This window comes from Gobius niger (assembly GCF_951799975.1).
Source record: "Gobius niger genome assembly, chromosome: 19".
Taxonomy (NCBI): Eukaryota; Metazoa; Chordata; class Actinopteri; order Gobiiformes; family Gobiidae; genus Gobius; species Gobius niger.
Genome location: NC_136870.1, coordinates 27556635 through 27581006, shown reverse-complemented (window position 1 = coordinate 27581006; position 24372 = coordinate 27556635). Strand labels below are relative to the sequence as shown.

Sequence of the window (24372 nt, the reverse complement as noted above, 5' to 3'; positions counted from 1 at the left end):
ATGGGGAAAATGTGGATTTTTTTTATTTTTATTTAAAAAAATAATTGAAAAATTTGGGAAAAAATGAAAAATAAAACAAAATCTAAAATTCAGGAACCTTAGTTTTTTTTTTTATCCCTTACATCGTCTGCAGATTTCTCTTTGTAAAAATATCGCTGCATCATCGTTATTGAGAAAGTCTCCAAAAACACTGGTATTAATTTTTGGCCTTTTCTCCAACTCAAATGATCAAATGAGATTCTAATATGTCGTCAACGCAAACTAACAAGGCCCCAAATCTGACAAATGCGTGACTAAACTCAGCTGAAATTCCCCTCAGCTGTGAACCTGAGTGACAAAGCGTGCCACAGTGCAGTCGTCCTGACCGGGGAAGGTGTCCATGCTCTCGAAGGGCAGGGTGAAGGTCAGCTCGCTCTCGTGCCGCCGCGACAGCTGCGCTTTGGCCACGTGGCTCTGCACCAGAGACGCCACCTTGTCCGTGTCGCACGCCTCGCTGATGGACATCCTGCACACGCACGGACACGGTTACCACGGTGACCCGCAGGGGGACACGCCCACGGCGAGGAGGAGACTGACCTGAGGTTGTATCCCACGCCGCACTTGGTCTTCAGGAACAGAGAGGAGCCCACGCATCGCAGCTGGCCCTGGGAGATCACCGCCTTCCGATCTGAAACACGAGGACAACAAGCTGTTTATACTTCAGCCTCTTAACTCCCACCTGAACATGTTTTCTCCTGTTCTCCAAATTCTCCAAATCTAAAAGCTTCTTCAAAATGGCGACAAAAAAACGAGAAGAAAAAGACAAAAATCCAGCAAAAAAAAGACAAAAATCCAGCAAAAAATGACAAAAATCCAGCAAAAAATGTGACAAAAATCCAGCAAAAAATGTGACAAAAATCCAGCAAAAAGTGACAAAAATCCAGCAAAAAAAGTGACAAAAATCCAGCAAAAAAAGTGACAAAAATCCAGCAAAAAAGTGACAAAAATCCAGCAAAAAAGTGACAAAAATCCAGCAAAAAAGTGACAAAAATCCAGCAAAAAAGTGACAAAAATCCAGCAAAAAAGTGACAAAAATCCAGCAAAAAAGTGACAAAAATCCAGCAAAAAAGTGACAAATATCCAGCAAAAAACTGACAAAAATCCAGCAAAAAAATGACAAAAATCCAGCAAAAAAATGACAAAAATCCAGCAAAAAAGTGACAAAAATCCAGCAAAAAAGTGACAACAATCCAGCAAAAAAGTGACAAAAATCCAGCAAAAAAGTGACAAAAATCCAGCAAAAAAATGACAAAAATCTAGCAAAAAAGTGAGAAAAATCCAGCAAAAAAGTGACAAAAATCCAGCAAAAAAATGACAAAAATCTAGCAAAAAAGTGACAAAAATCCAGCAAAAAAATGACAAAAATCTAGCAAAAAAGTGACAAAAATCCAGCAAAAAAGTGACAAAAATCCAGAAAAAAAAAGACAAAAATCCAGCAAAAAAGTGACAAAAATCCAGAAAAAAAGTGTCAAAAATCCAGCAAAAAGATGAAAAAAATCCAGCAAAAAATGTCAAAAATCCAGCAAAAAAAAGACAAAAATCCAGCAAAAAAGTGACAAAAATCCAGAAAAAAAGACAAAAATCCAGCAAAAAAAAGACAAAAATCCAGCAAAAAAAGACAAAAATCCAACAGAAAAAAAGACAAAAATCCATCAAAAAAGTGACAAAAATCCAGCAAAAAGATGAAAAAAATCCAGCAAAAAATGTCAAAAATCCAGCAAAAAAAAGACAAAAATCCAGCTAAAAAGTGTCAAAAATCCAGCAGAAAAAGTTGCAAAAATCCAGCAAAAAAGTGACAAAAATCCAGCAAAAAAGTGACAAAAATCCAGCAAAAAAGTGACAAAAATCCAGCAAAAAAATGACAAAAATCTAGCAAAAAAATGACAAAAATCCAGCAAAAAAGTGACAAAAATCCAGCAAAAAAATGACAAAAATCTAGCAAAAAAGTGAGAAAAATCCAGCAAAAAAGTGAGAAAAATCCAGCAAAAAAAGACAAAAATCCAGCAAAAAAGTGACAAAAATCTAGCAAAAAAGTGACAAAAATCCAGCAAAAAAATGACAAAAATCTAGCAAAAAAGTGACAAAAATCCAGCAAAAAAATCCAGCAAAAAAAAGACAAAAATCCAGCAAAAAAAGACAAAAATCCAGCAAAAAAAGACAAAAATCCAGCAAAAAAATGACAAAAATCCAGCAAAAAATGACAAAAATCCAGCAAAAAAAAGTGACAAAAACACATAAGGGAATTAAAAAGTGACGACAATGGCAAATATTTGTTTCCTGCCTGTACGCAGTGAGAGGACTCGTTACCTGCCAGGATGTCGGCCTCGTCCATGTAGTGCGTGCTGAGGACGGTGACCCTCTCGGCGCGGCGGCTCTTCAGCAGAGTCCAGACCTGGTGCCGGGAGCAGGGGTCCATCCCGGCCGTGGGCTCGTCCAGCAGCAGGATCTGAGGGGGAGAGGGAGTCGTGAGTCGTCTCCCGAGATGTGTGGACGACGGTGGTGAGGGTGTGTGGACGGTGGTACCTTGGGGTCTCCGAGGATGGCGATGCCCACCGACAGCTTCCTCTTCTGGCCTCCGCTCAGGTTCTTGGCCTGAGCCGTCATGATCTTCTCCAGGTCCAGGTCCTTCAGCACTTTGGACACCTGACACACAACATGTAAGCGCGGTTTGTCATTCATAAAGTAGCCGGTGAAGTTTAAGGACAGGATTAGTTTTAGGGCGTTTCAAACATGTTGAAGGCGCTCTAGTTTCATCTATATTTGCTCCACAGCGCTCCAGGGCCTGTCAATCAAAGCCAAAGGTAAGACTTTAGAAAACAGAAAGGGAGTCAGGCTTTGAGCTGTATTTGACAAAGTGCCCATTAGTTTCCATGTTTCCTCCGAGCCACCAGGGGGAGGTATTGCAGCAATACAGTGAGATGATGCCTCTGACTGAGTAGAAATGCACTTACATTGGTACTGAGAGAAAAGCTTTACTGTGCAGTAAGCAGAGGCACAAGGGAGATGTACTTCACTTAAGACTCATTTTTCCTCGACAAAGTAGTAAAAACATCCTGTTAAGCTGGACGTTTCTCTCCTCTTTGCCATTGTCGTCACTTTTTATTTCCCTTATGTGTTTTTGTCACTTTTTTATTTTATTTTTTCTGTTCTTTTGTCACTTTTTTGCTGGATTTTTCTTTCTTTTTTCTGCTGGATTTTTGTCATTTTTTTGCTGGATTTTTGTCTTTTTTTGCTGGATTTTTGTCCTTTTTTGTCCTTTTTCTGCTGGATTTTTGTCTTTTTTTTGCTGGATTTTTGTCTTTTTTCTGCTGGATTTTTGTCTTTTTTCTGCTGGATTTTTGTCTTTTTTTTGCTGGATTTTTGTATTTTTTCTGCTAGATTTTTGTTGCTTTTTTATTTTATTTTTTCTGTTCTTTTGTCACTTTTTTGCTGGATTTTTCTTTCTTTTTTCTGCTGGATTTTTGTCATTTTTTTGCTGGATTTTTGTCTTTTTTTCCCGGATTTTTGTCCTTTTTTCTGATGGATTTTTGTCTTTTTTTTGCTGGATTTTTGTATTTTTTCTGCTAGATTTTTGTTGCTTTTTTTGGTCACTTTTTAGCGCTTTTCTGTTGTGCTTTCATCCTCATTTTCATTTTCTATTTTATCACTGTTTTGAAGAAGCTTTTAGATTTGGAGAACTTGGAGAAATCATGTTCAGGTGGGAGTTAAGAGGTTAAACATTTATGATCATAGTAAAGGTTTTAATCATAGAAACATGTGTAATAGAGGTCGACCGAGTCCGTCTCTGGGACAGACGTGCGACGGCTCCGCCCTGATGTGACCCAGTTCCTCTCGCTCACTCACCTCCTCGTCGATCTCGTTCTGGGGGATGCCTTTGATGGCGGCGAACACCCTGAGGTGCTCCTCCACGGTGAGCACGTCGAAGATGATGTTGAACTGCGGGCAGATCCCCACCAGCTGCTTCATCTCCAGCCGCTCGGCCACGTCGCAGACCGGGGAGCCGTAGATGGAGGCGGAGCCCGAGGTGGGCGGGCAGATGCCGCACAGGATGTTCAGGAGCGTGGACTTCCCGGCGCCGCTGTGGCCCAGCAGCGCCGTGATCTGGCCCTCGTAGATGTCGAACGTCAGGCCTGCAGACGGAGAGTTAGAATCAGCTTTAAGGTTATTTATCTCCTCAGTAAAAACGTGTGACACCGGCCTCTGAGCGCCTCCACCACGATGTCCTTCTCCTTGTAGACTTTGCGGATGTTGTTGATTCTGGAAAACAAAAACACAAACGAGTCACGGCATCAGATCAACGTTCGCACCAATGTTGAGAAGAAAAGATGAAAATGAAGCCAGTTTTGTGAAGGGCTGGGTATCGTGACACTGTATCCGATACCGGGAACGATACTTCGATACTAAAGTATTTGTCGAACACACCAGAAAACAGATTAAATACATTATTTAAACAGATTAAATAATGTTCATTTATTCCTTTTCCTTCCATTTACTTTCTTTTACATTTGTATCATTTGTTTGAGGTAAAACAACAACAAGCAAGAAACTTCCTTTAACGACAAAAGGGTGGAAAAAACACTTCAAAGTTTTTCTTATTTTCCCCCCAAAAAATTACATATTTTTTCACATGGTTTTCCCTAAATTTACCCCAATTTTTATGTGTTTTTCTCAATTTTTTTCAACATTTTCTCACATTTCTCCCCCCCTATTTTTTCCAAATAATTTCCTTTTTTTCCCAAAATGTACCCCAATTTTTCCACTTTTTTTCCTCCAATTTCCCCCCCCCATTTTCCCCGAAATTTTCCCATTTTCCCCCCTATTTTTTTTCAAATAATTTCCCATTTTTTTCCCAATTTTGCCCCAAATTTTCCCATGTTTTTCCCCCAAATGTACCCCAATGTTTCCACTTGTTTTTCCCTATTTTTTCCAAATAATTTCCCTTTTTTTCCAAAATGTTCCCCAATTTTTCCCCTTTTTTCTTCAAATCCCCCCCCCCCATTTTGCCTCAAATTTTCCAATTTTTTCTCCTATTTCTTCCAAATAATTTCTATTTTTCCCCCAATTTTGCCCCAAATTTTCCCCTATTTTTTCAAATAATTTCCCATGTTTTTCCCCCTTTTTCCCCCAAAATGTACCCCAATTTTTCCTCAAATTTTTTCCCCATTTTGCCCCAAATTCCCCCCCCTTTTTTCCCCCCCAAAATGTACCCCAATGTTTCCACTTGTTTTTTTCCAAATAATTTCCCTTTTTCCCCAAAATGTACCCCAATTTTTCCACTTTTTTTCCTCCAATTTTCCCCCCAATTTTGCCCCAATTTTTCCCATTTTTCTCCAAATAATTTCCCATTTTTTCCCAATTTTGCCCCCAAATTTTCCCATGTTTTTCCCCCCTTTTCCCCCAAAATGTACCCCAATTTTTCCACTTTTTCCCCTCAAATTTCCCCTCCCATTTTGCCCCAAATTTTCCCATTTTTTCTCCTATTTCTTCCAAATAATTTCTAATTTTTCCCCCAATTTTCCCCAAAATCTTCCCATTTTTCCCCCTATTTTTTCAAATAATTTCCCATGTTTTCCCCCAAAATGTACCCCAATGTTTCCTCTCGTTTTTCCCAATTTTTCCCACTTTCTTAATTTTTTCTGTCCAGCATCAAAGCTTGAATATTAAGATTTTTTATTTCTTTTCAGTTCCTGCTTTCGATTCTTTTATTTTTCTTCACCAGCAGAACCTAAACCCGTCCTTTCTCTTTCAGGCTGGTCTGGTTTCTAGCTTTCCGACCCGTTTCCTTTAAAGAGTGCGTTACCGAATGGCCTCTTTGCCCCTGAACTCGGGGGAGATGGGCTCGATGGACACGCCGGCGCCCCCTGGTGTCCCGTTGGCCTCGGTGTCGCAGCCCGAGTTCACCTCCACGTAACGTCTGCTGCGTTTGGACCAATAGGACGGCTGCAGGAAGTAGAGGAGCGAGCGCCGCGAGCCGAACTCCCCTGAGAGGAAAAACACAGGCTTTAGATCAGGAACTTTTACTGATACAGGAAACATTTAATCCAGGACGGAACCAAGAGTAAAAACAAGGGCGAAACCAGGACTAACAGGATGTTTTCTGTTTTATAAAGTGACCAAACAAAATCTAAACAATGAGCCAGGTCTGTGTGGTTTCATGACATATTAGTTCCATGATCTTGTTTAGTTTTTGAATAAACTAGTTCCAACTAAAACAAAAGCCTTCGCCTTGTTTATGAGGTTGCTGGACTAAGCCTTATGCTGCGTCCACACCAAACACGTTTTGGGCGTCAAAAACGCGCCTCAAGCCCGTAGTTGGACGCTTGTGCTTTACTAAAGTCAGACGCTTGTCACAAATGTCACCGAGCGTCAGCTCAGAGAGTGTTCGTCCATCTTGGAAGCAGCTGTTGCCTGAAATACACCTGATACAGCTCATCGTTGATTAAAAGTCTGCAATAAACCACAAATGCGTAAAGCCCGGCTCAGTGTGTGATCGTCCTAAAGCTGCTCTATGTCGCATAATGCTTGTTTTCATGGGAGAAAACCGGAGCTCAATGCGAGCTAACTTTAGCTGAGCTAACTGAGCTAACTGAGCTAACTGAGCTAACTGAGCTAACTGAGCTAACTGAGCAAACTGAGCTAACAAGCTATGGTTTTCTCCCGGAGCTCATTGTAGATGATGTGAGTAATAAACTACAACATCAGCCCAGCTCAGTGTGTGATCATTGTTCTTTATTGACTTTATTTGTGCATATTTCTCGTTTTCACGTGAGGACCGGAGGTTTAGCTTAGCATTAGCTTTCTCCGGTGCTAATGCTACAACAGGCTCCTCGAGGCCCAAACACATTCCCAGCGCAGATTCAGCCACTGAAATAAGTTTTCTTGTCTTTTAATCCTGGTGTTTAGATAAAGAAGCACTGATGTGTCTCTGGTTCACCATTAAGCTAAACCTCCGTGACTTGTGACTTGTTTACATCTGTGGGGCCGGCGTAGAATCTGCCCCAGTGGCTCAGCTACAACGTCACTGTGGGGGGAAAGCTCCTGATTGGTCCACGCTCGCGAATTTTTCCAAAAAGTTAAACATTTCCCAACTCGAGTGTCGGCAGCGCTCGATGCCCTGGAGGCGTCAAACGCTCACCAAGCGCGAAAAGCTTCAAAACGCGCCGCACAGGAGGCGCGTGAGGCGCTGCGGGACCTCCTGACGGCCCCTCGAGGCGCCTCCATGTATTTTAAATGTAAAACTGATGCTTTGGAGGCGCCGGCCGCGTTTGGTGTGGATGCAGCATCAGGCCAGTCCTCCAGAACCATCACCCTGAACACAGGGGCTCCCCAAGGCTGTGTGCTGAGCCCCCTCCTGTTCACTCTGCTGCCCCATGACTGAGCTCCAAAGTACGACTCAAACCTCTTCATCAAGTTTGCAGACGACACAACAGTGGTGGGCTTCATCAGCAACAGAGACGAGTCAAACTACAGGAGTGAGTGAGCAGTCTGGCCATGTGGTGACACAGAACAATCTCTCTCTGAATGAGGAGAAGACAAAGAGATTGTTGTGGACTTTGGAAGAGCCAGCATGTTCCTCTAACAAACGGCAGTGGAGAGGGAAGATCCTGGACCGTACACACCACATCACTGGTCAAGAAAGGTTTGGAGTTTGGGCTATTTGTTTACTATTTAACCCGGTTGTGAGCGGCTCTGACCTGGCAGCACTTGGTCGAGGTAAATGGCCAGCAGCAGATACAGCACACAGTCCAGCACCAGCATCAGCAGAGGCACGTACAGAGGGTGAGGGCCGTTCAGCAGAGACGAGAACACGGCGCCATCTCCCTGCGCCTCCAGGTACACCACCTACAGCAAACACACATCAGCGGAAGGTTCCTCTGTGTTCCTGCGGCTCGTTCCTGCGGCTCGTTCCTGCGGCTCGTACCTGCGCGATGCCGATGGAGAAGGCGCTGGGCGAGAGCAGACACAGCAGCCACACGAGCGGCTGAGGGAAGTCTCTCATCAGCACGGTGAAGAGCGACAGGCAGCCGAACACCACCGTCAGCATGGAGCCCACCGTGCTGGCGAACTTCGGCTTCTTAAAGAGCGGCGTCAGCATGAAGGAGAAGAAGATCTGAGGACAACACAGCCGTCAGGAAACCATACGTCAGGGGTAGGAACCTTTGGCCCTCAAGATGATTTTGAGGAATATTATTATACAAATCAGAAGTACTTTCATCGGTTTAGAGTTTAATCTTAACCTTTTACCACCCGCCTAAACCAGATGCATTCTGTCCTCTTTGGCTGATATATAGGCCCTCATTTGAAAGCTAAGACCCACAAAACTGATCTTTTTCCTCGCGTTGTTGCTGTGTTGTGTCATCTTTTGTATGTTTTTTTTTTTTTTTTCATTTTTGTCATTTTTTGTTGAATTTTTGTCACATTTTTGTTGAATTTTTGTCACATTTTTTGTTGAATTTTTGTTGAATTTTTGTTGAATTTTTGTCACATTTTTGTCGAATTTTTGTCATTTTTTGTTGATTTTTTGTTGATTTTTTGTTGATTTTTTGTTGATTTTTTGTTGAATTTTTTGTCACATTTTTGTTGAATTTTTGTCATTTTTTGTTGAATTTTTTGTCACTTTTTTGTAGAATTTTTGTCACATTTTTGTTGAATTTTTGTCACTTTTTTGTTGAATTTTTGTCACATTTTTGTTGAATTTTTGTCACATTTTTGTTGAATTTTTGTCACATTTTTGTTGAATTTTTTGTCACTTTTTTGTAGAATTTTTGTCACATTTTTGTTGAATTTTTGTCACATTTTTGTTGAATTTTTGTCACATTTTTGTTGAATTTTTATCACATTTTGTCGAATTTTTGTCGAATTTTTGTCGAATATTTGTCGAATTTTTGTCGAATTTTTGTCGAATTTTTGTTGAACTTTTGTCGAATTTTTGTCGAATTTTTGTCGAATTTTTGTCACATTTTTTGTCAATTTTTTTGTCACTTTTTTGTTGAATTTTTGTCACATTTTTGTCACATTTTTGTCATATTTTTGTTGAATTTTTGTCACATTTTTGTCGAAAGTTTGTCGAATTTTTGTCACATTTTTGTCACATTTTTGTCACATTTTGTTGAATTTTTGTCACATTTTTGTTGAATTTTTATCACATTTTGTCGATTTTTAGTCGAATTTTTGTCGAATATTTGTCACATTTTTGTTGAATTTTTGTTGAATTTTTGTTGAATTTTTGTCGAATTCTTGTTGAATTTTTGTCGAATTTTTGTCGAATTTTTGTCACATTTTTGTCACATTTTTGTTGAATTTTTGTCACATTTTTGTTGAATTTTTGTTGAATTTTTGTCACATTTTTGTCGAATTCTTGTTGAATTTTTGTCACATTTGTGTAACTTTTTTGTTGAGTTTTTGTCACATTTTTGTTGAATTTTTGTTGATTTTTTGTCATTTTTGTTGAATTTTTTGTCACTTTTTTGTAGAATTTTTTGTCACTTTTTTGTTGAATTTTTGTCACATTTTTGTCGAATTTTTGTCACATTTTTGTTGAATTTTTGTTGAATTTTTGTCACATTTTTGTTGAATTTTTGTCACATTTTTGTTGAATTTTTGTCACATTTTTGTTGAATTTTTGTTGAATTTTTGTCACATTTTTGTCGAATTCTTGTTGAATTTTTGTCACATTTGTGTCACTTTTTTGTTGAGTTTTTGTCACATTTTTGTTGAATTTTTGTTGATTTTTTGTCATTTTTGTTGAATTTTTTGTCACTTTTTTGTAGAATTTTTTGTCACTTTTTTGTTGAATTTTTGTCACATTTTTGTCGATTTTTTGTCACATTTTTGTTGAATTTTTGTTGAATTTTTGTCGAATTTTTGTCACATTTTTGTTGAATTTTTGTCACATTTTTGTTGAATTTTTGTTGAATTTTTGTTGAATTTTTGTCACATTTTTGTCGAATTCTTGTTGAATTTTTGTCACATTTGTGTCACTTTTTTGTTGAGTTTTTGTCACATTTTTGTTGAATTTTTGTTGATTTTTTGTCATTTTTGTTGAATTTTTTGTCACTTTTTTGTAGAATTTTTTGTCACTTTTTTGTTGAATTTTTGTCACATTTTTGTTGCGTTTACATCCGTGTTTTCTTCTAATTTTTTTGAGGCTATTTTGGTGCTTTTTTCTCCAAACTGAAGAAAATAGGATCCGTTCAGGTGGGAGTTAAGACGTTAAATGAGGCGTTACACCTATAGGCTGTAAGCTCCAGTTGAGAAGCCCTTAGATTTAGGTAAAGCTGAACTGGAGAAGATGTGCTTGTTTAAGGCGGGGTTTTACTCACGGAGGAGATGCCGTACAGGAAGATGAGCAGGAAAATGACCAGGAAGTTGCTGTTTGGGAACAGAGCCGTGTAGGTGGCGATGATGGACATTAAGATGGACATCGTGGTGACCAGGGCTGCATACAGGAGCCCCCAGGACAACCTGCAGGACACGAGGAAAACATAAACATCGTAGAGACATCATCTAACGCTGTCGCCTCACCAGAAGGCGCTGTCGTAGAGCCCCATCATGGTCATGGTGTCTTTGAGCCTGTGCTCTTTCTCCGCCGCCACGTTCACGATGAGGAAGGTGACGAAGGGCGTGAAGGCGAGGACCAGGTAGATGGAGATGAGAGCGTGAGGAAACTTCTGCACCTCCACCGAGCCGGGCTGCCCCATCATGACCACGCGGAAGTCCAGCTCGCTCCACACCGAGCGCTTCGTCTGCATCTGAGGGAGAGGCGGACACGTTCAGGGACGGGAACCGGATCTAAGGGAAACTAGGACTAGATTTAGGGCTGTTTTACATCACAACTCCCGCCTGAACCGAGAGCATTTTCTCCAGTTCAGCTTTACCCAAATCCTGTAGGCCAGTGTAACACCTCATTGGAAAGCTAAGATCTACAAAACTCATCTGAATGGATCTTTTTCCTCACGTCATCAGATTTTTTTCCATCTTTTTTTGGGGGGGGTTATTTAGCAAATTTTTGTCCTTTTTTTGTAATTTTTTGTAATTTTTTCGTCACTTTTTTGTAATTTTTTGTGTTTTTTTGTAATTTTTTTGTCTTTTTTATGTCGTTTTTTTGTCATTTTTTTGTCATTTTTTGTCACATTTTTGTCATTTTTTTGTCATTTTATTGTCATTTTACTGTCACATTTTTGTCACATTTTTTGTCACATTTTTGTCACATTTTTGTCATTTTTTTGTCATTTTTTTGTCACAATTTTGTCATTTTTTTGTCATTTTTTTGTCATTTTTTTGTCATTTTTTTGTCAATTTTTTGTCATTTTTTTGTCACATTTTTGTCATTTTTTTGTCATTTTTTTGTCATTTTTTGTCACATTTTTGTCACATTTTTGTCATTTTTTGTCATTTTTTGTCATTTTATTGTCACATTTTTGTCACATTTTTTGTCACATTTTTGTCACATTTTTGTCATTTTTTTGTCACATTTTTGTCACATTTTTGTCATTTTTTTGTCAATTTTTTGTCATTTTTTTGTCACATTTTTGTCACATTTTTGTCACTTTTTTGTCATTTTTTTGTCACATTTTTGTCACATTTCTTTGTGATTTTTTCGTCACTTTTTTCTATTTTTTTTGTCACATTTTTGTCATTTTTTCGTCACTTTTTTGTAATTTTTTGTAATTTTTTGTAATTTTTTGTAATTTTTTGTCACATTTTTGTCACATTTTGTCAAGGCAAGGCAACTTTATTTATAGCGCGCATTTCGTACACAAGGCAACTCAATGCGCCTTGTCACATATTTTCTCACTTTTTTTCTCACTTTTTTGTCACATATTTTCTCACTTTTTTGTCACATTTCCATCATTGTTTTTGTCTCAGTTCTGTCGCTATGTTCACAGCTTTTTTCCAGAAGCTTTTGGATTGGGGTAAAGCCAAACTGTAGAAAATGTGCTCGGTTCCGGTGGGAGTTAAGGGGTAAAGGCCTCGCTTAGTCCCAATGGTTCTCCCCATATGAAGGCGTGCTGAGGAGGTTCAGACCTGGATGATGGCGGCGTCGATCAGAGACTGGAGCCTGGTGAAGCCTGAGTACCAGTAGTTTGCCGCTCTGCAGTTGGTGGAGCTGGAGAAACAGTTCGCTGTGAAGAAAAACACCAGAGAATAATGAAACTTTTCTGACTGTTCACCGATCGGGTTTGGTATAAAGAGCTCACATTACAATAAAAGAACAAACCAGCTGTTTTGACCTGAGTTAAAGAGCGTTCATGTGTTAACATTAAAGGGGGGGATTCTGCAAAATTGACTTTTTCAAGCTCTACATCATGTTATTCTGTCACTCCCTCATTAAAAACATGCCTGAAGTGTTGCCTTGGCACATTCACGTATTTCTGAGTAATCTGTAAAAACTCTGATGGCGGCCATTTTAGGGATAGGTTTGCCTGAGTCCTCCTAGGAACGCCCCCACCTCCTGGAGACGCCTCCGAGCTTTGGTCACCAGCCGAGTAACCAACCACTGCTCCTCAGCAGAACCCCCTCCCCACTGATGCCACAGACAGCGTGTGGAGGGGGCGTGTCTAAAGGCTCAGAGGTTCGTGACCTCGTAACTCCCGCCTGAACCGAGAGGATCTTTGTCCTCACGTCAACAGATCTTTTTTCCATCATTTTTTTTGTTGGGTATTCAACTCATTTTTGTAACTTTTTTCCTCATTTTTTTGTAATTTTTTAGTCAAATTTTTATCACATTTTTGTCATTTTTTCTTCAATTTTTTATCATTTTTTTGTCAAATTTTTATCAATTTTTTGTCATGTTTTCGTCAATTTTTTGTCAATTTCTTGTCAATTTCTTGTGACATTTTTGTGACATTTTTGCCACTTTTCCATAAAATTTGTATCACTTTTTTGTCACATTTCCATCATTGTTTTCGTCTCAGCTTTTTTCCAGAAGCTTTTGGATTGGAGAAAATGTGCTTGGTTCAGGTGGGAGTTAAGGGGTTAAAGAGACAGAGGCCTATTTCAAGACATTCACTACAGCCATTTTGAGAGAGACATTTTACACAAGGCAGTTATTCTAATTTACTGCATTTACAGACCAACAGAAGGTTTGTCATCATTGTAGTGTGATATAGACTGGTGCTATGGGACTGAAAAAAGCAGAATACCCCCTCTTTAACACGTTTTTTCCCCCATAAATGGCATGTGACTTCTTGCAGTTTTGTTTTGGTCATGTTAAATACAAAGTACATGATTATTATAACGTTCATTCATTTGAAGTTCAGGTAAGTTTGTATCTGCAGCGTTAGTTCTTCTGAACGATTACCAAAGGTCTCGGTGTAGTCGCTGGGCAGGGGCAGCTGGTTGTAGGGGAACCTCAGTCTGTAGGAAGTGGCCGCCTTGTCCAGAAACACCACGCCCACGTAGCTGGACGGCTCGTACAGCGACGCGTTCTCCAGGTCCTCCTCGGTGGCGAACATCTCCAGGTGCTCCTCGATGTCTGAGCCAAACACACGGGTCCGTCACGGGAGGAAACACGGATAAACACGGTAAAGAGCAGAGGTGGGAGTGAGTCACTAAATGCAAGTCTCGAGTCAAGTCCAAGTCGTGAAGGTCCAAGTCCCAAGAAAGTCCAAGTCAATCGGTCATGGGGTCAAGTCAAGTCAAGTCAAGTCTTGCTTAAGTCGGCAAGTCGCCTCAAGTCACAAACGGCAGCGTGTCGACTTTTCAAAATGTGTTTAATCTTGAAAATAACAAGTGCTTTCTCAAGATTGAGCGATTTTAAAAATTTTGGCTAAAATCTAACTTTTTAAAATCTCATGGATTTGGATTTAAAGTTTAATTAATATTTAATCACCAAAATTCAAACTATATATTTTAAATAAACAGTCAATGTACAAAATTACTGGGACAGCATTTTAAGGAAGGTGTGAGGTGACAAAAATGTGGAAAAAAAGTGACGAAAATGTGAGAAAAAAGTGACAAAAATGTGAAAAAAAAGTGACAAAAATGTGGAAAAAAGTGACAAAAATGAGAGAAAAAAGTGACAAAAATGTGATAAAAATGTGACAAAAATGTGGAAAAAATGTGACAAAAATGTGGAAAAAAAAGTGACAAAAATGTGAGAAAAAAGTGACAAAAATGTGAGAAAAATGTGAGAAAAATGTGACAAAAATGTGACAAAAATGTGACAAAAATGTGATGAAAATGTGACAAAAATGTGATGAAAATATGATGAAAATGTGAAAAAAGTGACAAAAATGTGATTATAAAATCTACGAAAAAGTGACAAAAAAGTGGAAAAAAAAGTGACAAAAATGAGAGAAAAAAGTGACAAAAATGTGATAAAAATGTGATGAAAAAGTGACAAAAATGTGATGAAAATGTGATGAAAAAAGTGACAAAAATGTGATGAAAATGTGACAAAAATGTGAGGAAAATGTGAGGAAAATGTGAGGAAAAAAGTGACAAAAATGTGAAAAAAGTGACAAAAATGTGATTAAAAAAGCTACGAAAAAGTGACAAAAATGTGATAAAAATGTGAGGAAAATGTGAGGAAAAAAGTGACAAAAATGTGATTAAAAAAGCAATGAAAAAGTGACAAAAATGTGGAAAAAAAGTGACAAAAATTTGGAAAAAAAGTGACAAAAATGTGAGAAAAAAGTGACAAAAATGTGAGAAAAAAGTGACAAAAATGTGATAAAAAAGTGACAAAAATGTGAGAAAAAAGTGACAAAAATGAGAGAAAAAAGTGACAAAAATGTGATAAAAATGTGATGAAAAAGTGACAAAAATGTGATGAAAATGTGATGAAAAAAGTGACAAAAATGTGATGAAAATGTGACAAAAATGTGACAAAAATGTGAGGAAAATGTGAGGAAAATGTGAGGAAAAAAGTGACAAAAATGTGAAAAAAGTGACAAAAATGTGATTAAAAAAGCTACGAAAAAGTGACAAAAATGTGATAAAAATGTGAGGAAAATGTGAGGAAAAAAGTGACAAAAATGTGATTAAAAAAGCAATGAAAAAGTGACAAAAATGTGGAAAAAAAGTGACAAAAATTTGGAAAAAAAGTGACAAAAATGTGAGAAAAAAGTGACAAAAATGTGAGAAAAAAGTGACAAAAATGTGATAAAAAAGTGACAAAAATGTGATAAAAATGTGACAAAATGTGATGAAAATGTGACAAAAATGTGACAAAAATGTGACAAAAATGTGATTAAAAAAGCTACGAAAAAGTGACAAAAATGTGGAAAAAAAGTGACAAAAATGTGAGAAAAAAGTGACAAAAATGTGAGAAAAAAGTGACAAAAATGTGACAAAAATGTGACAAAAATGTGACAAAAATGTGATGAAAATGTGACAAAAATGTGATGAAAATATGATGAAAATGTGAAAAAAGTGACAAAAATGTGATTAAAAAATCTACGAAAAAGTGACAAAAAAGTGGGGAAAAAAAGTGACAAAAATGTGAGAAAAAAGTGACAAAAATGTGATAAAAATGTGATGAAAAAGTGACAAAAATGTGATGAAAATGTGATGAAAAAAGTGACAAAAATGTGATGAAAATGTGACAAAAATGTGACAAAAATGTGAGGAAAATGTGAGGAAAATGTGAGGAAAAAAGTGACAAAAATGTGAAAAAAGTGACAAAAATGTGATAAAAATGTGAGGAAAATGTGAGGAAAAAAGTGACAAAAATGTGATTAAAAAAGCAATGAAAAAGTGACAAAAATGTGGAAAAAAAGTGACAAAAATTTGGAAAAAAAGTGACAAAAATGTGAGAAAAAAGTGACAAAAATGTGAGAAAAAAGTGACAAAAATGTGATAAAAAAGTGACAAAAATGTGATAAAAATGTGACAAAATGTGATGAAAATGTGACAAAAATGTGATTAAAAAAGCTACGAAAAAGTGACAAAAATGTGGAAAAAAAGTGACAAAAATGTGAGAAAAAAGTGACAAAAATGTGGAAAAAAGTGACAAAAATGTGAAAAAAAAGTGACAAAAATGTGACAAAAATGTGACAAAAATGTGAGAAAAAAGTGACAAAAATGTGAGAAAAAAGTGACAAAAATGTGACAAAAATGTGACAAAAATGTGAGAAAAAAGTGACAAAAATGTGACAAAAATGTGACAAAAATGTGACAAAAATGTGATGAAAATGTGACAAAAATGTGATGAAAATATGATGAAAATGTGAAAAAAGTGACAAAAATGTGATTAAAAAATCTACGAAAAAGTGACAAAAAAGTGGGGGAAAAAAGTGACAAAAATGTGAGAAAAAAGTGACAAAAATGTGATAAAAATGTGATGAAAAAGTGACAAAAATGTGATGAAAATGTGATGAAAAAAGTGACAAAAATGTGATGAAAATGTGACAAAAATGTGACAAAAATGTGAGGAAAATGTGAGGAAAATGTGAGGAAAAAAGTGACAAAAATGTGAAAAAAGTGACAAAAATGTGATAAAAATGTGATGAAAAAGTGACAAAAATGTGATGAAAATGTGATGAAAAAAGTGACAAAAATGTGATGAAAATGTGACAAAAATGTGACAAAAATGTGAGGAAAATGTGAGGAAAATGTGAGGAAAAAAGTGACAAAAATGTGAAAAAAGTGACAAAAATGTGATAAAAATGTGAGGAAAATGTGAGGAAAAAAGTGACAAAAATGTGATTAAAAAAGCAATGAAAAAGTGACAAAAATGTGGAAAAAAAGTGACAAAAATTTGGAAAAAAAGTGACAAAAATGTGAGAAAAAAGTGACAAAAATGTGAGAAAAAAGTGACAAAAATGTGATAAAAAAGTGACAAAAATGTGATAAAAATGTGACAAAATGTGATGAAAATGTGACAAAAATGTGATTAAAAAAGCTACGAAAAAGTGACAAAAATGTGGAAAAAAAGTGACAAAAATGTGAGAAAAAAGTGACAAAAATGTGGAAAAAAGTGACAAAAATGTGAAAAAAAAGTGACATATATCCAAAGAAATATTTCCTCCTGCCTTTTCGCGCTGTATTGATTAGATGTGCTGTGTCGGGAAACCGAACACGAATGTGGATAATCACCATAATGTAAACAAAGATGCGCCGCTTTTACATAATGAATCCTGATCTTTCCACAGTTTCACTCAAATAAATAAAAACTATAAAGTCACAGCGAGTCACTGAGAGTCACTGGCCTCAAGTCCAAGTTAAGTCTCGAGTCTCAAACAGCAAGTCCCAAGTCAAGTCTTTTCGGAGCTTTGGTCGAGTCAGTCTCAAGTCCCGAAAATTGGAGGGTAAAGACGTACGCATCTCCTGGGCCACCTCCTCCATGATGGCGGAGGTGATGTTGTTGATGGGGGTGTAGCCCAGCGCCTTGAGGAACGGCCCGTCCTGCTCCAGCTCCATGGTGCTGACGCTGCCGTAGTAAACGTGCGGGTTCAGGGTGCTGATGAGGATGAGGAGGCCGAGCAGCAGCAGCGGCAGAATCAGCTCCTAAAGAACCGACAGGAACATGAACATGAACACAAACGTCTACGCAGCTGCAGAAATACTTCATCGATTCACATTTGATCAAAGCTCTCGGGAAGTTAGGGCTGCTCGATTATTGAAAAAATAATAATCACGATTATTTTTGTCATAATTGAAATCACGATTATTCAAACGATTATTTGTTGCCTTTAAAAAAATCCATCAAAAAAGTGACAAAAATCTATCAAAAAAATGACAAAAAAACATTAAAAAAGTGACAAAAATCCAGCAAAAAAATGAGAAAAATTCAGCAAAAAAGTGACAAAAATCCATTTAAAAAAAGGCAAAAAAAACAGCAAAAAAATGAGAAAAATCCAGCAAAAAAGTGACAAAAATCCATCAAAAAAATGACAAAAAAACATCAAAAAAGTGACAAAAATCCATCAAAAAAATGAGAAAAATCCATCAAAAAAGTGACAAAAATCCAGCAAAAAAATCCATCAAAAAAGTGACAAAAATCCATTAAAAAAAGGCAAAAATCCAGCAAAAAAGTGACAAAAATCCAGCAAAAAAATGAGAAAAATCCATCAAAAAAGTGACAAAAATCCATCAAAAAAAGGCAAAAATCCAGCAAAAAAGTGACAAAAATCCATTAAAAAAAAGGGAAAAATCCAGTGACAAAAATACAGCAAAAAAAATGACAAAAATCCATTTAAAAAAGACAAAAATCCATTAAAAAAAAGGCAAAAATCCAGCAAAAAAATAATAAAAAATACAGCAAAAAAATTACAAATATCCAGCAGAAAAGTGACAAAAATCCCAAAATTAGAAAAAATAATGTGGAATTTAAAAAAAAAAAAAAAAAGTTTAAAAAAAAAAAAAAAAAAAAAATTATAATCGTTTTTTTGCGATTATGCTAATTTTGTAATTGTTTACTGTTGTAATCGGAATCCGAATCGAATTTCGATTAATTGCACAGCCCTACGGGAAGTCGACTTTATTTTTCAATTAGTTCAGGTTCAAAATCAAAATGTCAGACTTTCTGTCCCGTCTGCCTCATTGTGTAATTGTCAACATCGGACTTCAACATAACCTGGGACTAAATACAGGGGAATAAATCCTTCCATAAGTAAAATCCTGAACTTTTGTTTTTCTCCCTCACATGGATCGATTTCGGTTTAATTCAGTTTTATTTTCTTATAATAAAATAAAGACATATTACAAAAAAAAGACAAATACAAAAACAAATACTTTCCTCCAGTTTCATTTAACGCACAATGATCTTCCATCGTCTCGTCCCTAATACCATATTGACTTTTTGGCTTTGGGGCTTTTCCCACAATCAAAAAAGTTTTCTTGAATAATGCAGTTTCTGTTTTGTCTCAATATTTGCACATGGTCAATATTCTACAATTAAAGCAGTACTAAGTAACTCCTGCCCCCGGAGGCCATCAGCGCCACTGCAGGTGTCGTACATGTTGTGTTTTTTTACTCATTAATTGTCCGTGAGAGTAAATCCTGCGCTGACAGAAAAGACAAAGGGACAGAGGGATATTGGTTGTAAATACTGTTTAAGTGGAGCTAGCCCGGAGTTAGCCTGTTAGCTTCTTCTTCGTGATTCCATTAGTGTGTATTGGTGCCTCCGACCCGGTGCAGGAACAGGACACCAGGGGGAGATGAAAGCCCCCCCAATCATCCCTTTAACACTTGTATTACCCCCAGAGGGACTACGGGAAGGATTTTTTAAAGGGGGGTATTATGCAAAATTGACTTTTTCAAGCTCTACATCATGTTATTCTGTCATTCCTTCATTAAAAACATGGCTGAAGTGTTGCCTTGGCACATTCACGTATTTCTGAGTAATCTGTAAAAACTCTGATGGCGGCCATTTTAGGGATAGCTTTGCCTGAGTCCTCCTAGGAACGCCCCCACCTCCTGGAGACGCCTCCGAGGTTTCGTCACCAGCCGAGTAACCGACCACTGCTCCTCAGCAGAACCCCCTCCCCACTGATGCCACAGACAGCGTGTGGAGGGGGCGTGTCTAAAGGCTCAGAGGTTCTTAAAGAGACAGAGGCCTATTTCAAGACATTCACTACAGCCATTCAACTTTTTTTTCCAACTCACTGTCTTTTTTTTTAAATCTTTTTTTTTGTCACATTTTTGTCATTTTTTTGTCACTTTTTTTGTGATTTTTGGTCTTTTTTGTGTGATTTTTTGTCTTTTTTTGTCAATTTTTTTGTCATATTTTTGTCATTTTTTCTGTCATTTTTTGTCTTTTTTGTCTTTTTTGTCATTTTTTCTGTCATTTTTTCTGCCATTTTTTGTCGTGTGGAGGGGGCGTGTCTAAAGGCTCAGAGGTTCTTAAAGAGACAGAGGCCTATTTCAAGACATTCACTACAGCCATTTTGAGAGAGACATTTTATACAAGGCAGTTATTCTAATTTACTGCATTTACAGACCAACAGAAGGTTTGGTCATCATTGTAGTGTGATATAGACTTCAAAGTTAGGAATCGTGACGGGTCAAACAGAAACTCATGTTCCTCGTCTCCTTCACTCACATCGAAAGGAGCGGCTCATGTTTTAGCTTCACGGCGGCTCATGTTCACCCAGACTCACGTGCAGAGACTGCTGCTTGGTCCTCCACTTGATGAGCAGGTTCTTGTAGAGGAGGCTGCGCGTCTGGTGCCACACGCCGGAGTCTCTGCGCCGGGCGGGGTTCATGTCTCCGCCCGGCCGCACGGGGATGATGTACGGACGGGAACGCACCTGCTCCATCCGCGCCTCAGCTGCACAAACGCACCACAGGTGATGCAATATCCGTAAAACGATATATCGCAACATCAAGGGTTCAATGTGTCAGTTTAACCTCTTAACTCCCGCCTAAACCGAGCAGATTTTCTCCAGTTTGGATTTAACCGAATTAAAGCGTCTTGAAGAAAGCGTTAAGTTAGTGACAAAAACAGAAACTAGGATGAATGTGCAACAAAAGGGTTACAAAAAGTGACAATTAGATTAGACAAAAATGTGAGAAAAAATGTGACAAAAATGTGATGAAAAAGTAACGAAAAAGTGACAAAAATGTGACGAAAAAGTGACAAAAATGTGACAAAAATGTGATGAAAAAGTGACAAAAATGTGATGAAAAAGTGACAAACATGTGATGAAAAAGTGACAAAAATGTGATGAAAAAGTGACAAAAATGTGATGAAAAAGTGACAAAAATGTGATGAAAAAGTGACAAAAATGTGATGAAAAAGTGACAAAAATGTGATGAAAAAAGTAACGAAAAAGTGAGAAAAATGTGAGAAAAAAGTGACAAAAATGTGATAAAAATGTGATTAAAAAAGCTACGAAAAAGTGAAAAAATGTGGAAAAAAAGTGAAAAAATGTGAGAAAAATGTGAGAAAAATGTGATGAAAAAGTGACAAAAATGTGATGAAAATGTGATGAAAAAAGTAACGGAAAAGTGAGAAAAATGTGAGAAAAAAGTGACAAAAATGTGATAAAAATGTGATTAAAAAAGCTACGAAAAAGTGACAAAAATGTGGAAAAAAAGTGAAAAAATGTGATGAAAATGTCACAAAAATGTGATGAAAATGTGAGAAAAAAGTGACAAAAATGTGATTAAAAAAGTAACGAAAAATTGACAAAAAAGTGACAAAAAAGTGATTAAAAAAGTAACGAAAAAGTGACAAAAATGTGACAAAAAAGTGAAAAAAAAAATAACGAAAAATTGACAAAAATGTGATGAAAAAGTGCAGAAAGTGTGGTGGTAAAATATGGCCATAATGTCGATATGTCGATATTGCACCACCTCATCACTGATCAGAGACAGAGAAGTGAGTGTCTTACCTACTGTCCTTCAGCTTCAGCTTCAGCTTTGAGATGTTTATTCCTCAGACTGGTTTAAAGATGACCTCATATGTACCGTGATTATGATGACCGCCTCAAACAGTAGTGAAAGTGGGGGGGACATGGAGGGACAGAGAAATGCAAAACTTAGACTAGATGAAGAACATTATCGAAGCGTTTCATCTGAGAGAAGGTGAGAGTTCAGCAGCAGCAAGTCACATGTTCTCATCCCTACAGATCTGGAAACGCGAGATTAAATAAAATCAATTGTGAAATGAATAAGAACAAAAAAGTCCTAAAAAAACACACACAGTTGAATGAATTTTGGACCAGAGGATGTTGATGTTTACCTAAAGGTGAGATAGGAGGGGAGGGGCTTAAGCTGACTCCTCCCTGTGGTCTTTATCTAGTCTGCAGGCTGAGCTTTAGTGTTGCTGATGAAGAATTTTGTATGAAGAGGCAAAACGTTTGACACTTCAACAATTAGTACAGACGACGACTCAAGAACCTCCATTGACGTTACTCTGGCCTATAGGCTGTAAGCTTTTAGATTTGGGTAAAGCTGGACGGGAGAAAATACACTTGGTTAATGCGGGGGCTCCCCAAAGTCAAAACAGGTGACTAAGGCACTTGATATTAAGAATATTATTAACCCCTTAACTCCCACCTGAACCAAGCACATTTTCTCCAGTTTGGCTTTACCCCAATCCAAAAGCTTCTGGAAAAAAGCTGTGAAAATAGCGACAAAACTGAGACGAAAACAATGATGGAAACATTGACAAAAAAGTGACAAAAAAATGACAAAAATGTGACAAAAATTTACAGAAAATTGATAAAAAATGGACCAAAAAATGACAAAAATTCAACAAAAATGTGACAAAAAATCAACAAAAATGTGACAAAAATTCAACAAAAAAATGACAAAAATTCAACAAAAATGTGACAAAAATTCAACAAAAAATGACAAAAATTAAACAAAAATGTGACAAAAATTCAACAAAAATGTGACAAAAATTCAACAAAAATGTGACAAAAATTCAACAAAAAATGACAAAAATTCAACAAAAATGTGACAAAAATTCAACAAAAAATGACAAAAATTTAACAAAAATAAAACAAAAATTAAACAAAAATGTGACAAAAATTCAACAAAAAAATGACACAAATTCAACAAAAATGTGACAAAAATTCAACCAAAAAATGACAAAAAATCGACAAAAATGTGACAAAAAATGACAAAAATTCAACAAAAAAATGACAAAAATTCAACAAAAATGTGACAAAAATTCAACAAAAAAATGACAAAAAATCTACAAAAATGTGACAAAAATTCTACAAAAAAATGACAAAAATTCAACAAAAATGTGACAAAAATTCAACCAAAAAATGACAAAAATTCAACAAAAATGTGACAAAAAATGACAAAAATTCAACAAAAAAGTGACAAAAATTCAACAAAAATGTGACAAAAATTCAACAAAAAAATGACAAAAAATCGACAAAAATGTGACAAAAAAATCAATAAAAAAAAGGACAAAAAATAAAAAAAAGGGGCAAAAATTCAACAAAAATGTGACAAAAATAAAACATAAAAAAGGTGACACAACACAGCAACAACGCGAGGAAAAAGATCAGTTTTGTGGGTCTCAGCTTTCAAATGAGTTGTCACACAGACCTAATGGCCAAAGATGACAGAATGCCTTTGGTTCCGGCGGGCGGTAAGAGGTTAATAACATTAAACCCGTTACAGAAATGTGAGAGTGGATTTGAACATTTGATCGTTTATACCGTTTAAACCCGTGTCAGAATCAACGCTGTCCTGATGGAAATAAAGCGATTACACGTGAACACATGGGAGACCGAGGCGCACGCGGGCACAGTGGACCACATTCACCCCCTGATGTTTTTAATTACGAAATAATGAGTTGAACCTGAGAACAGCTTCATTTGTGGGTGAAAAGTGAGTGTTAGCCGCGGCTAGCTTCACTTCACGCTGATTCTACCATTAAGCTAGCGGCTAACGGCATAAACGCAGGCACGGCGGGTGTTTTTTTGCTACTTACGGATGAAATACATTAAGGCATATCCTCTCGCTGGCCGCGCAGAGTCTCAGTCACATTTGTCGAGCTTCGTGCGGCGAAAACAATGAAAGAAATTGTTGTTATTCCGTGGTTCTGACGCTACTTCCGCCTGTCAAACTGGAGCCCCGCCCCGCGCCACAAGGCCAGCCAATCAGCGCCACGGAAATGATGAGCGGTAGTGAAGGTGACCAATCAGTGAGGAGGAATGCAGACATGATAGACATAATATAAACACAGCAGGAATATAGCGATTTAAAGGCACATTAAAGCCGCAAGAGGCATTGGAGGGCCCTCGCGCCTCCGTTGGCCTGTTGTAGCATCTTTGTGTCTTTGTTTTGATTAGTTTACTCCACAATTGGCTTGTTGCACGGTGTGGCTATGCTAGCTCCTCTGACCTGAAGGTGTGAGCGCCTGGACTTCCTGTCTGTTTTCTTTTCCTGGAATAATAATCATATTTTCTAAAGATTATGTTGTGGGCGGTGAGTTCCCGGTAGATGATCATTTACTGTGTTCAAATCATGAAGTTCAGATCAGAGACGCCTGTGATCATAAAGGATTGATAGTTTGTCTTGAAGCTAAAGGCTAACATGCTATGAAAATATATATATAAAGGCACTATTTCAAGTTGTGTAATGCATTAACCGCTTAACTCCCACCTGAACCGAGCACATTTTCTCGACGAAAACAATGATGGAAAAGTGGCAAAAATGTCACAAAAATGTCACAAGAAATTGACAAAAAATTGACGAAAAATGACAAAAATGTGACAAAATAATGACCAAAAAATTACAAAAATGTGATAAAATGTGACAAAAATGTGATAAAAATGTGACAATAAAATGGCAAAAATGTGATAAAAAATTGACAAAAAAGGGACAAAAAATTGATGATAAAGTGGCAAAAAATGTCACAAAAATGTCACAAGAAATTGATGAAAAATGACAAAAATGTGATAAAAAATTGACAAA

At 37.0% G+C, this 24372-nt stretch overlaps 1 protein-coding gene across 1 annotated transcript in view; it reads right to left on the bottom strand.

The window, feature by feature from the left end:
• The window catches only part of abca5 (ATP-binding cassette, sub-family A (ABC1), member 5), a 51848-nt gene extending 28321 nt beyond the window's left edge, over positions 1 to 23527 (bottom strand). Inside the window, exons 1-16 of the mRNA XM_079577085.1 lie at positions 23387 to 23527; positions 20088 to 20257; positions 17307 to 17493; positions 13343 to 13516; positions 12067 to 12164; positions 10564 to 10790; positions 10362 to 10503; positions 7961 to 8149; positions 7734 to 7881; positions 5840 to 6020; positions 4238 to 4296; positions 3883 to 4169; positions 2563 to 2682; positions 2347 to 2485; positions 577 to 667; positions 366 to 505 (exon numbers count right to left, since the gene is read on the bottom strand). Of these exons, the coding sequence (XP_079433211.1) occupies positions 366 to 505; positions 577 to 667; positions 2347 to 2485; positions 2563 to 2682; positions 3883 to 4169; positions 4238 to 4296; positions 5840 to 6020; positions 7734 to 7881; positions 7961 to 8149; positions 10362 to 10503; positions 10564 to 10790; positions 12067 to 12164; positions 13343 to 13516; positions 17307 to 17493; positions 20088 to 20257; positions 23387 to 23399 (2365 nt within the window). The 5' untranslated portion in view covers positions 23400 to 23527. The remainder of the gene's footprint in view (positions 1 to 365; positions 506 to 576; positions 668 to 2346; positions 2486 to 2562; positions 2683 to 3882; positions 4170 to 4237; positions 4297 to 5839; positions 6021 to 7733; positions 7882 to 7960; positions 8150 to 10361; positions 10504 to 10563; positions 10791 to 12066; positions 12165 to 13342; positions 13517 to 17306; positions 17494 to 20087; positions 20258 to 23386) is intronic.
• Between the last annotated feature and the right edge of the window lie 845 nt (positions 23528 to 24372).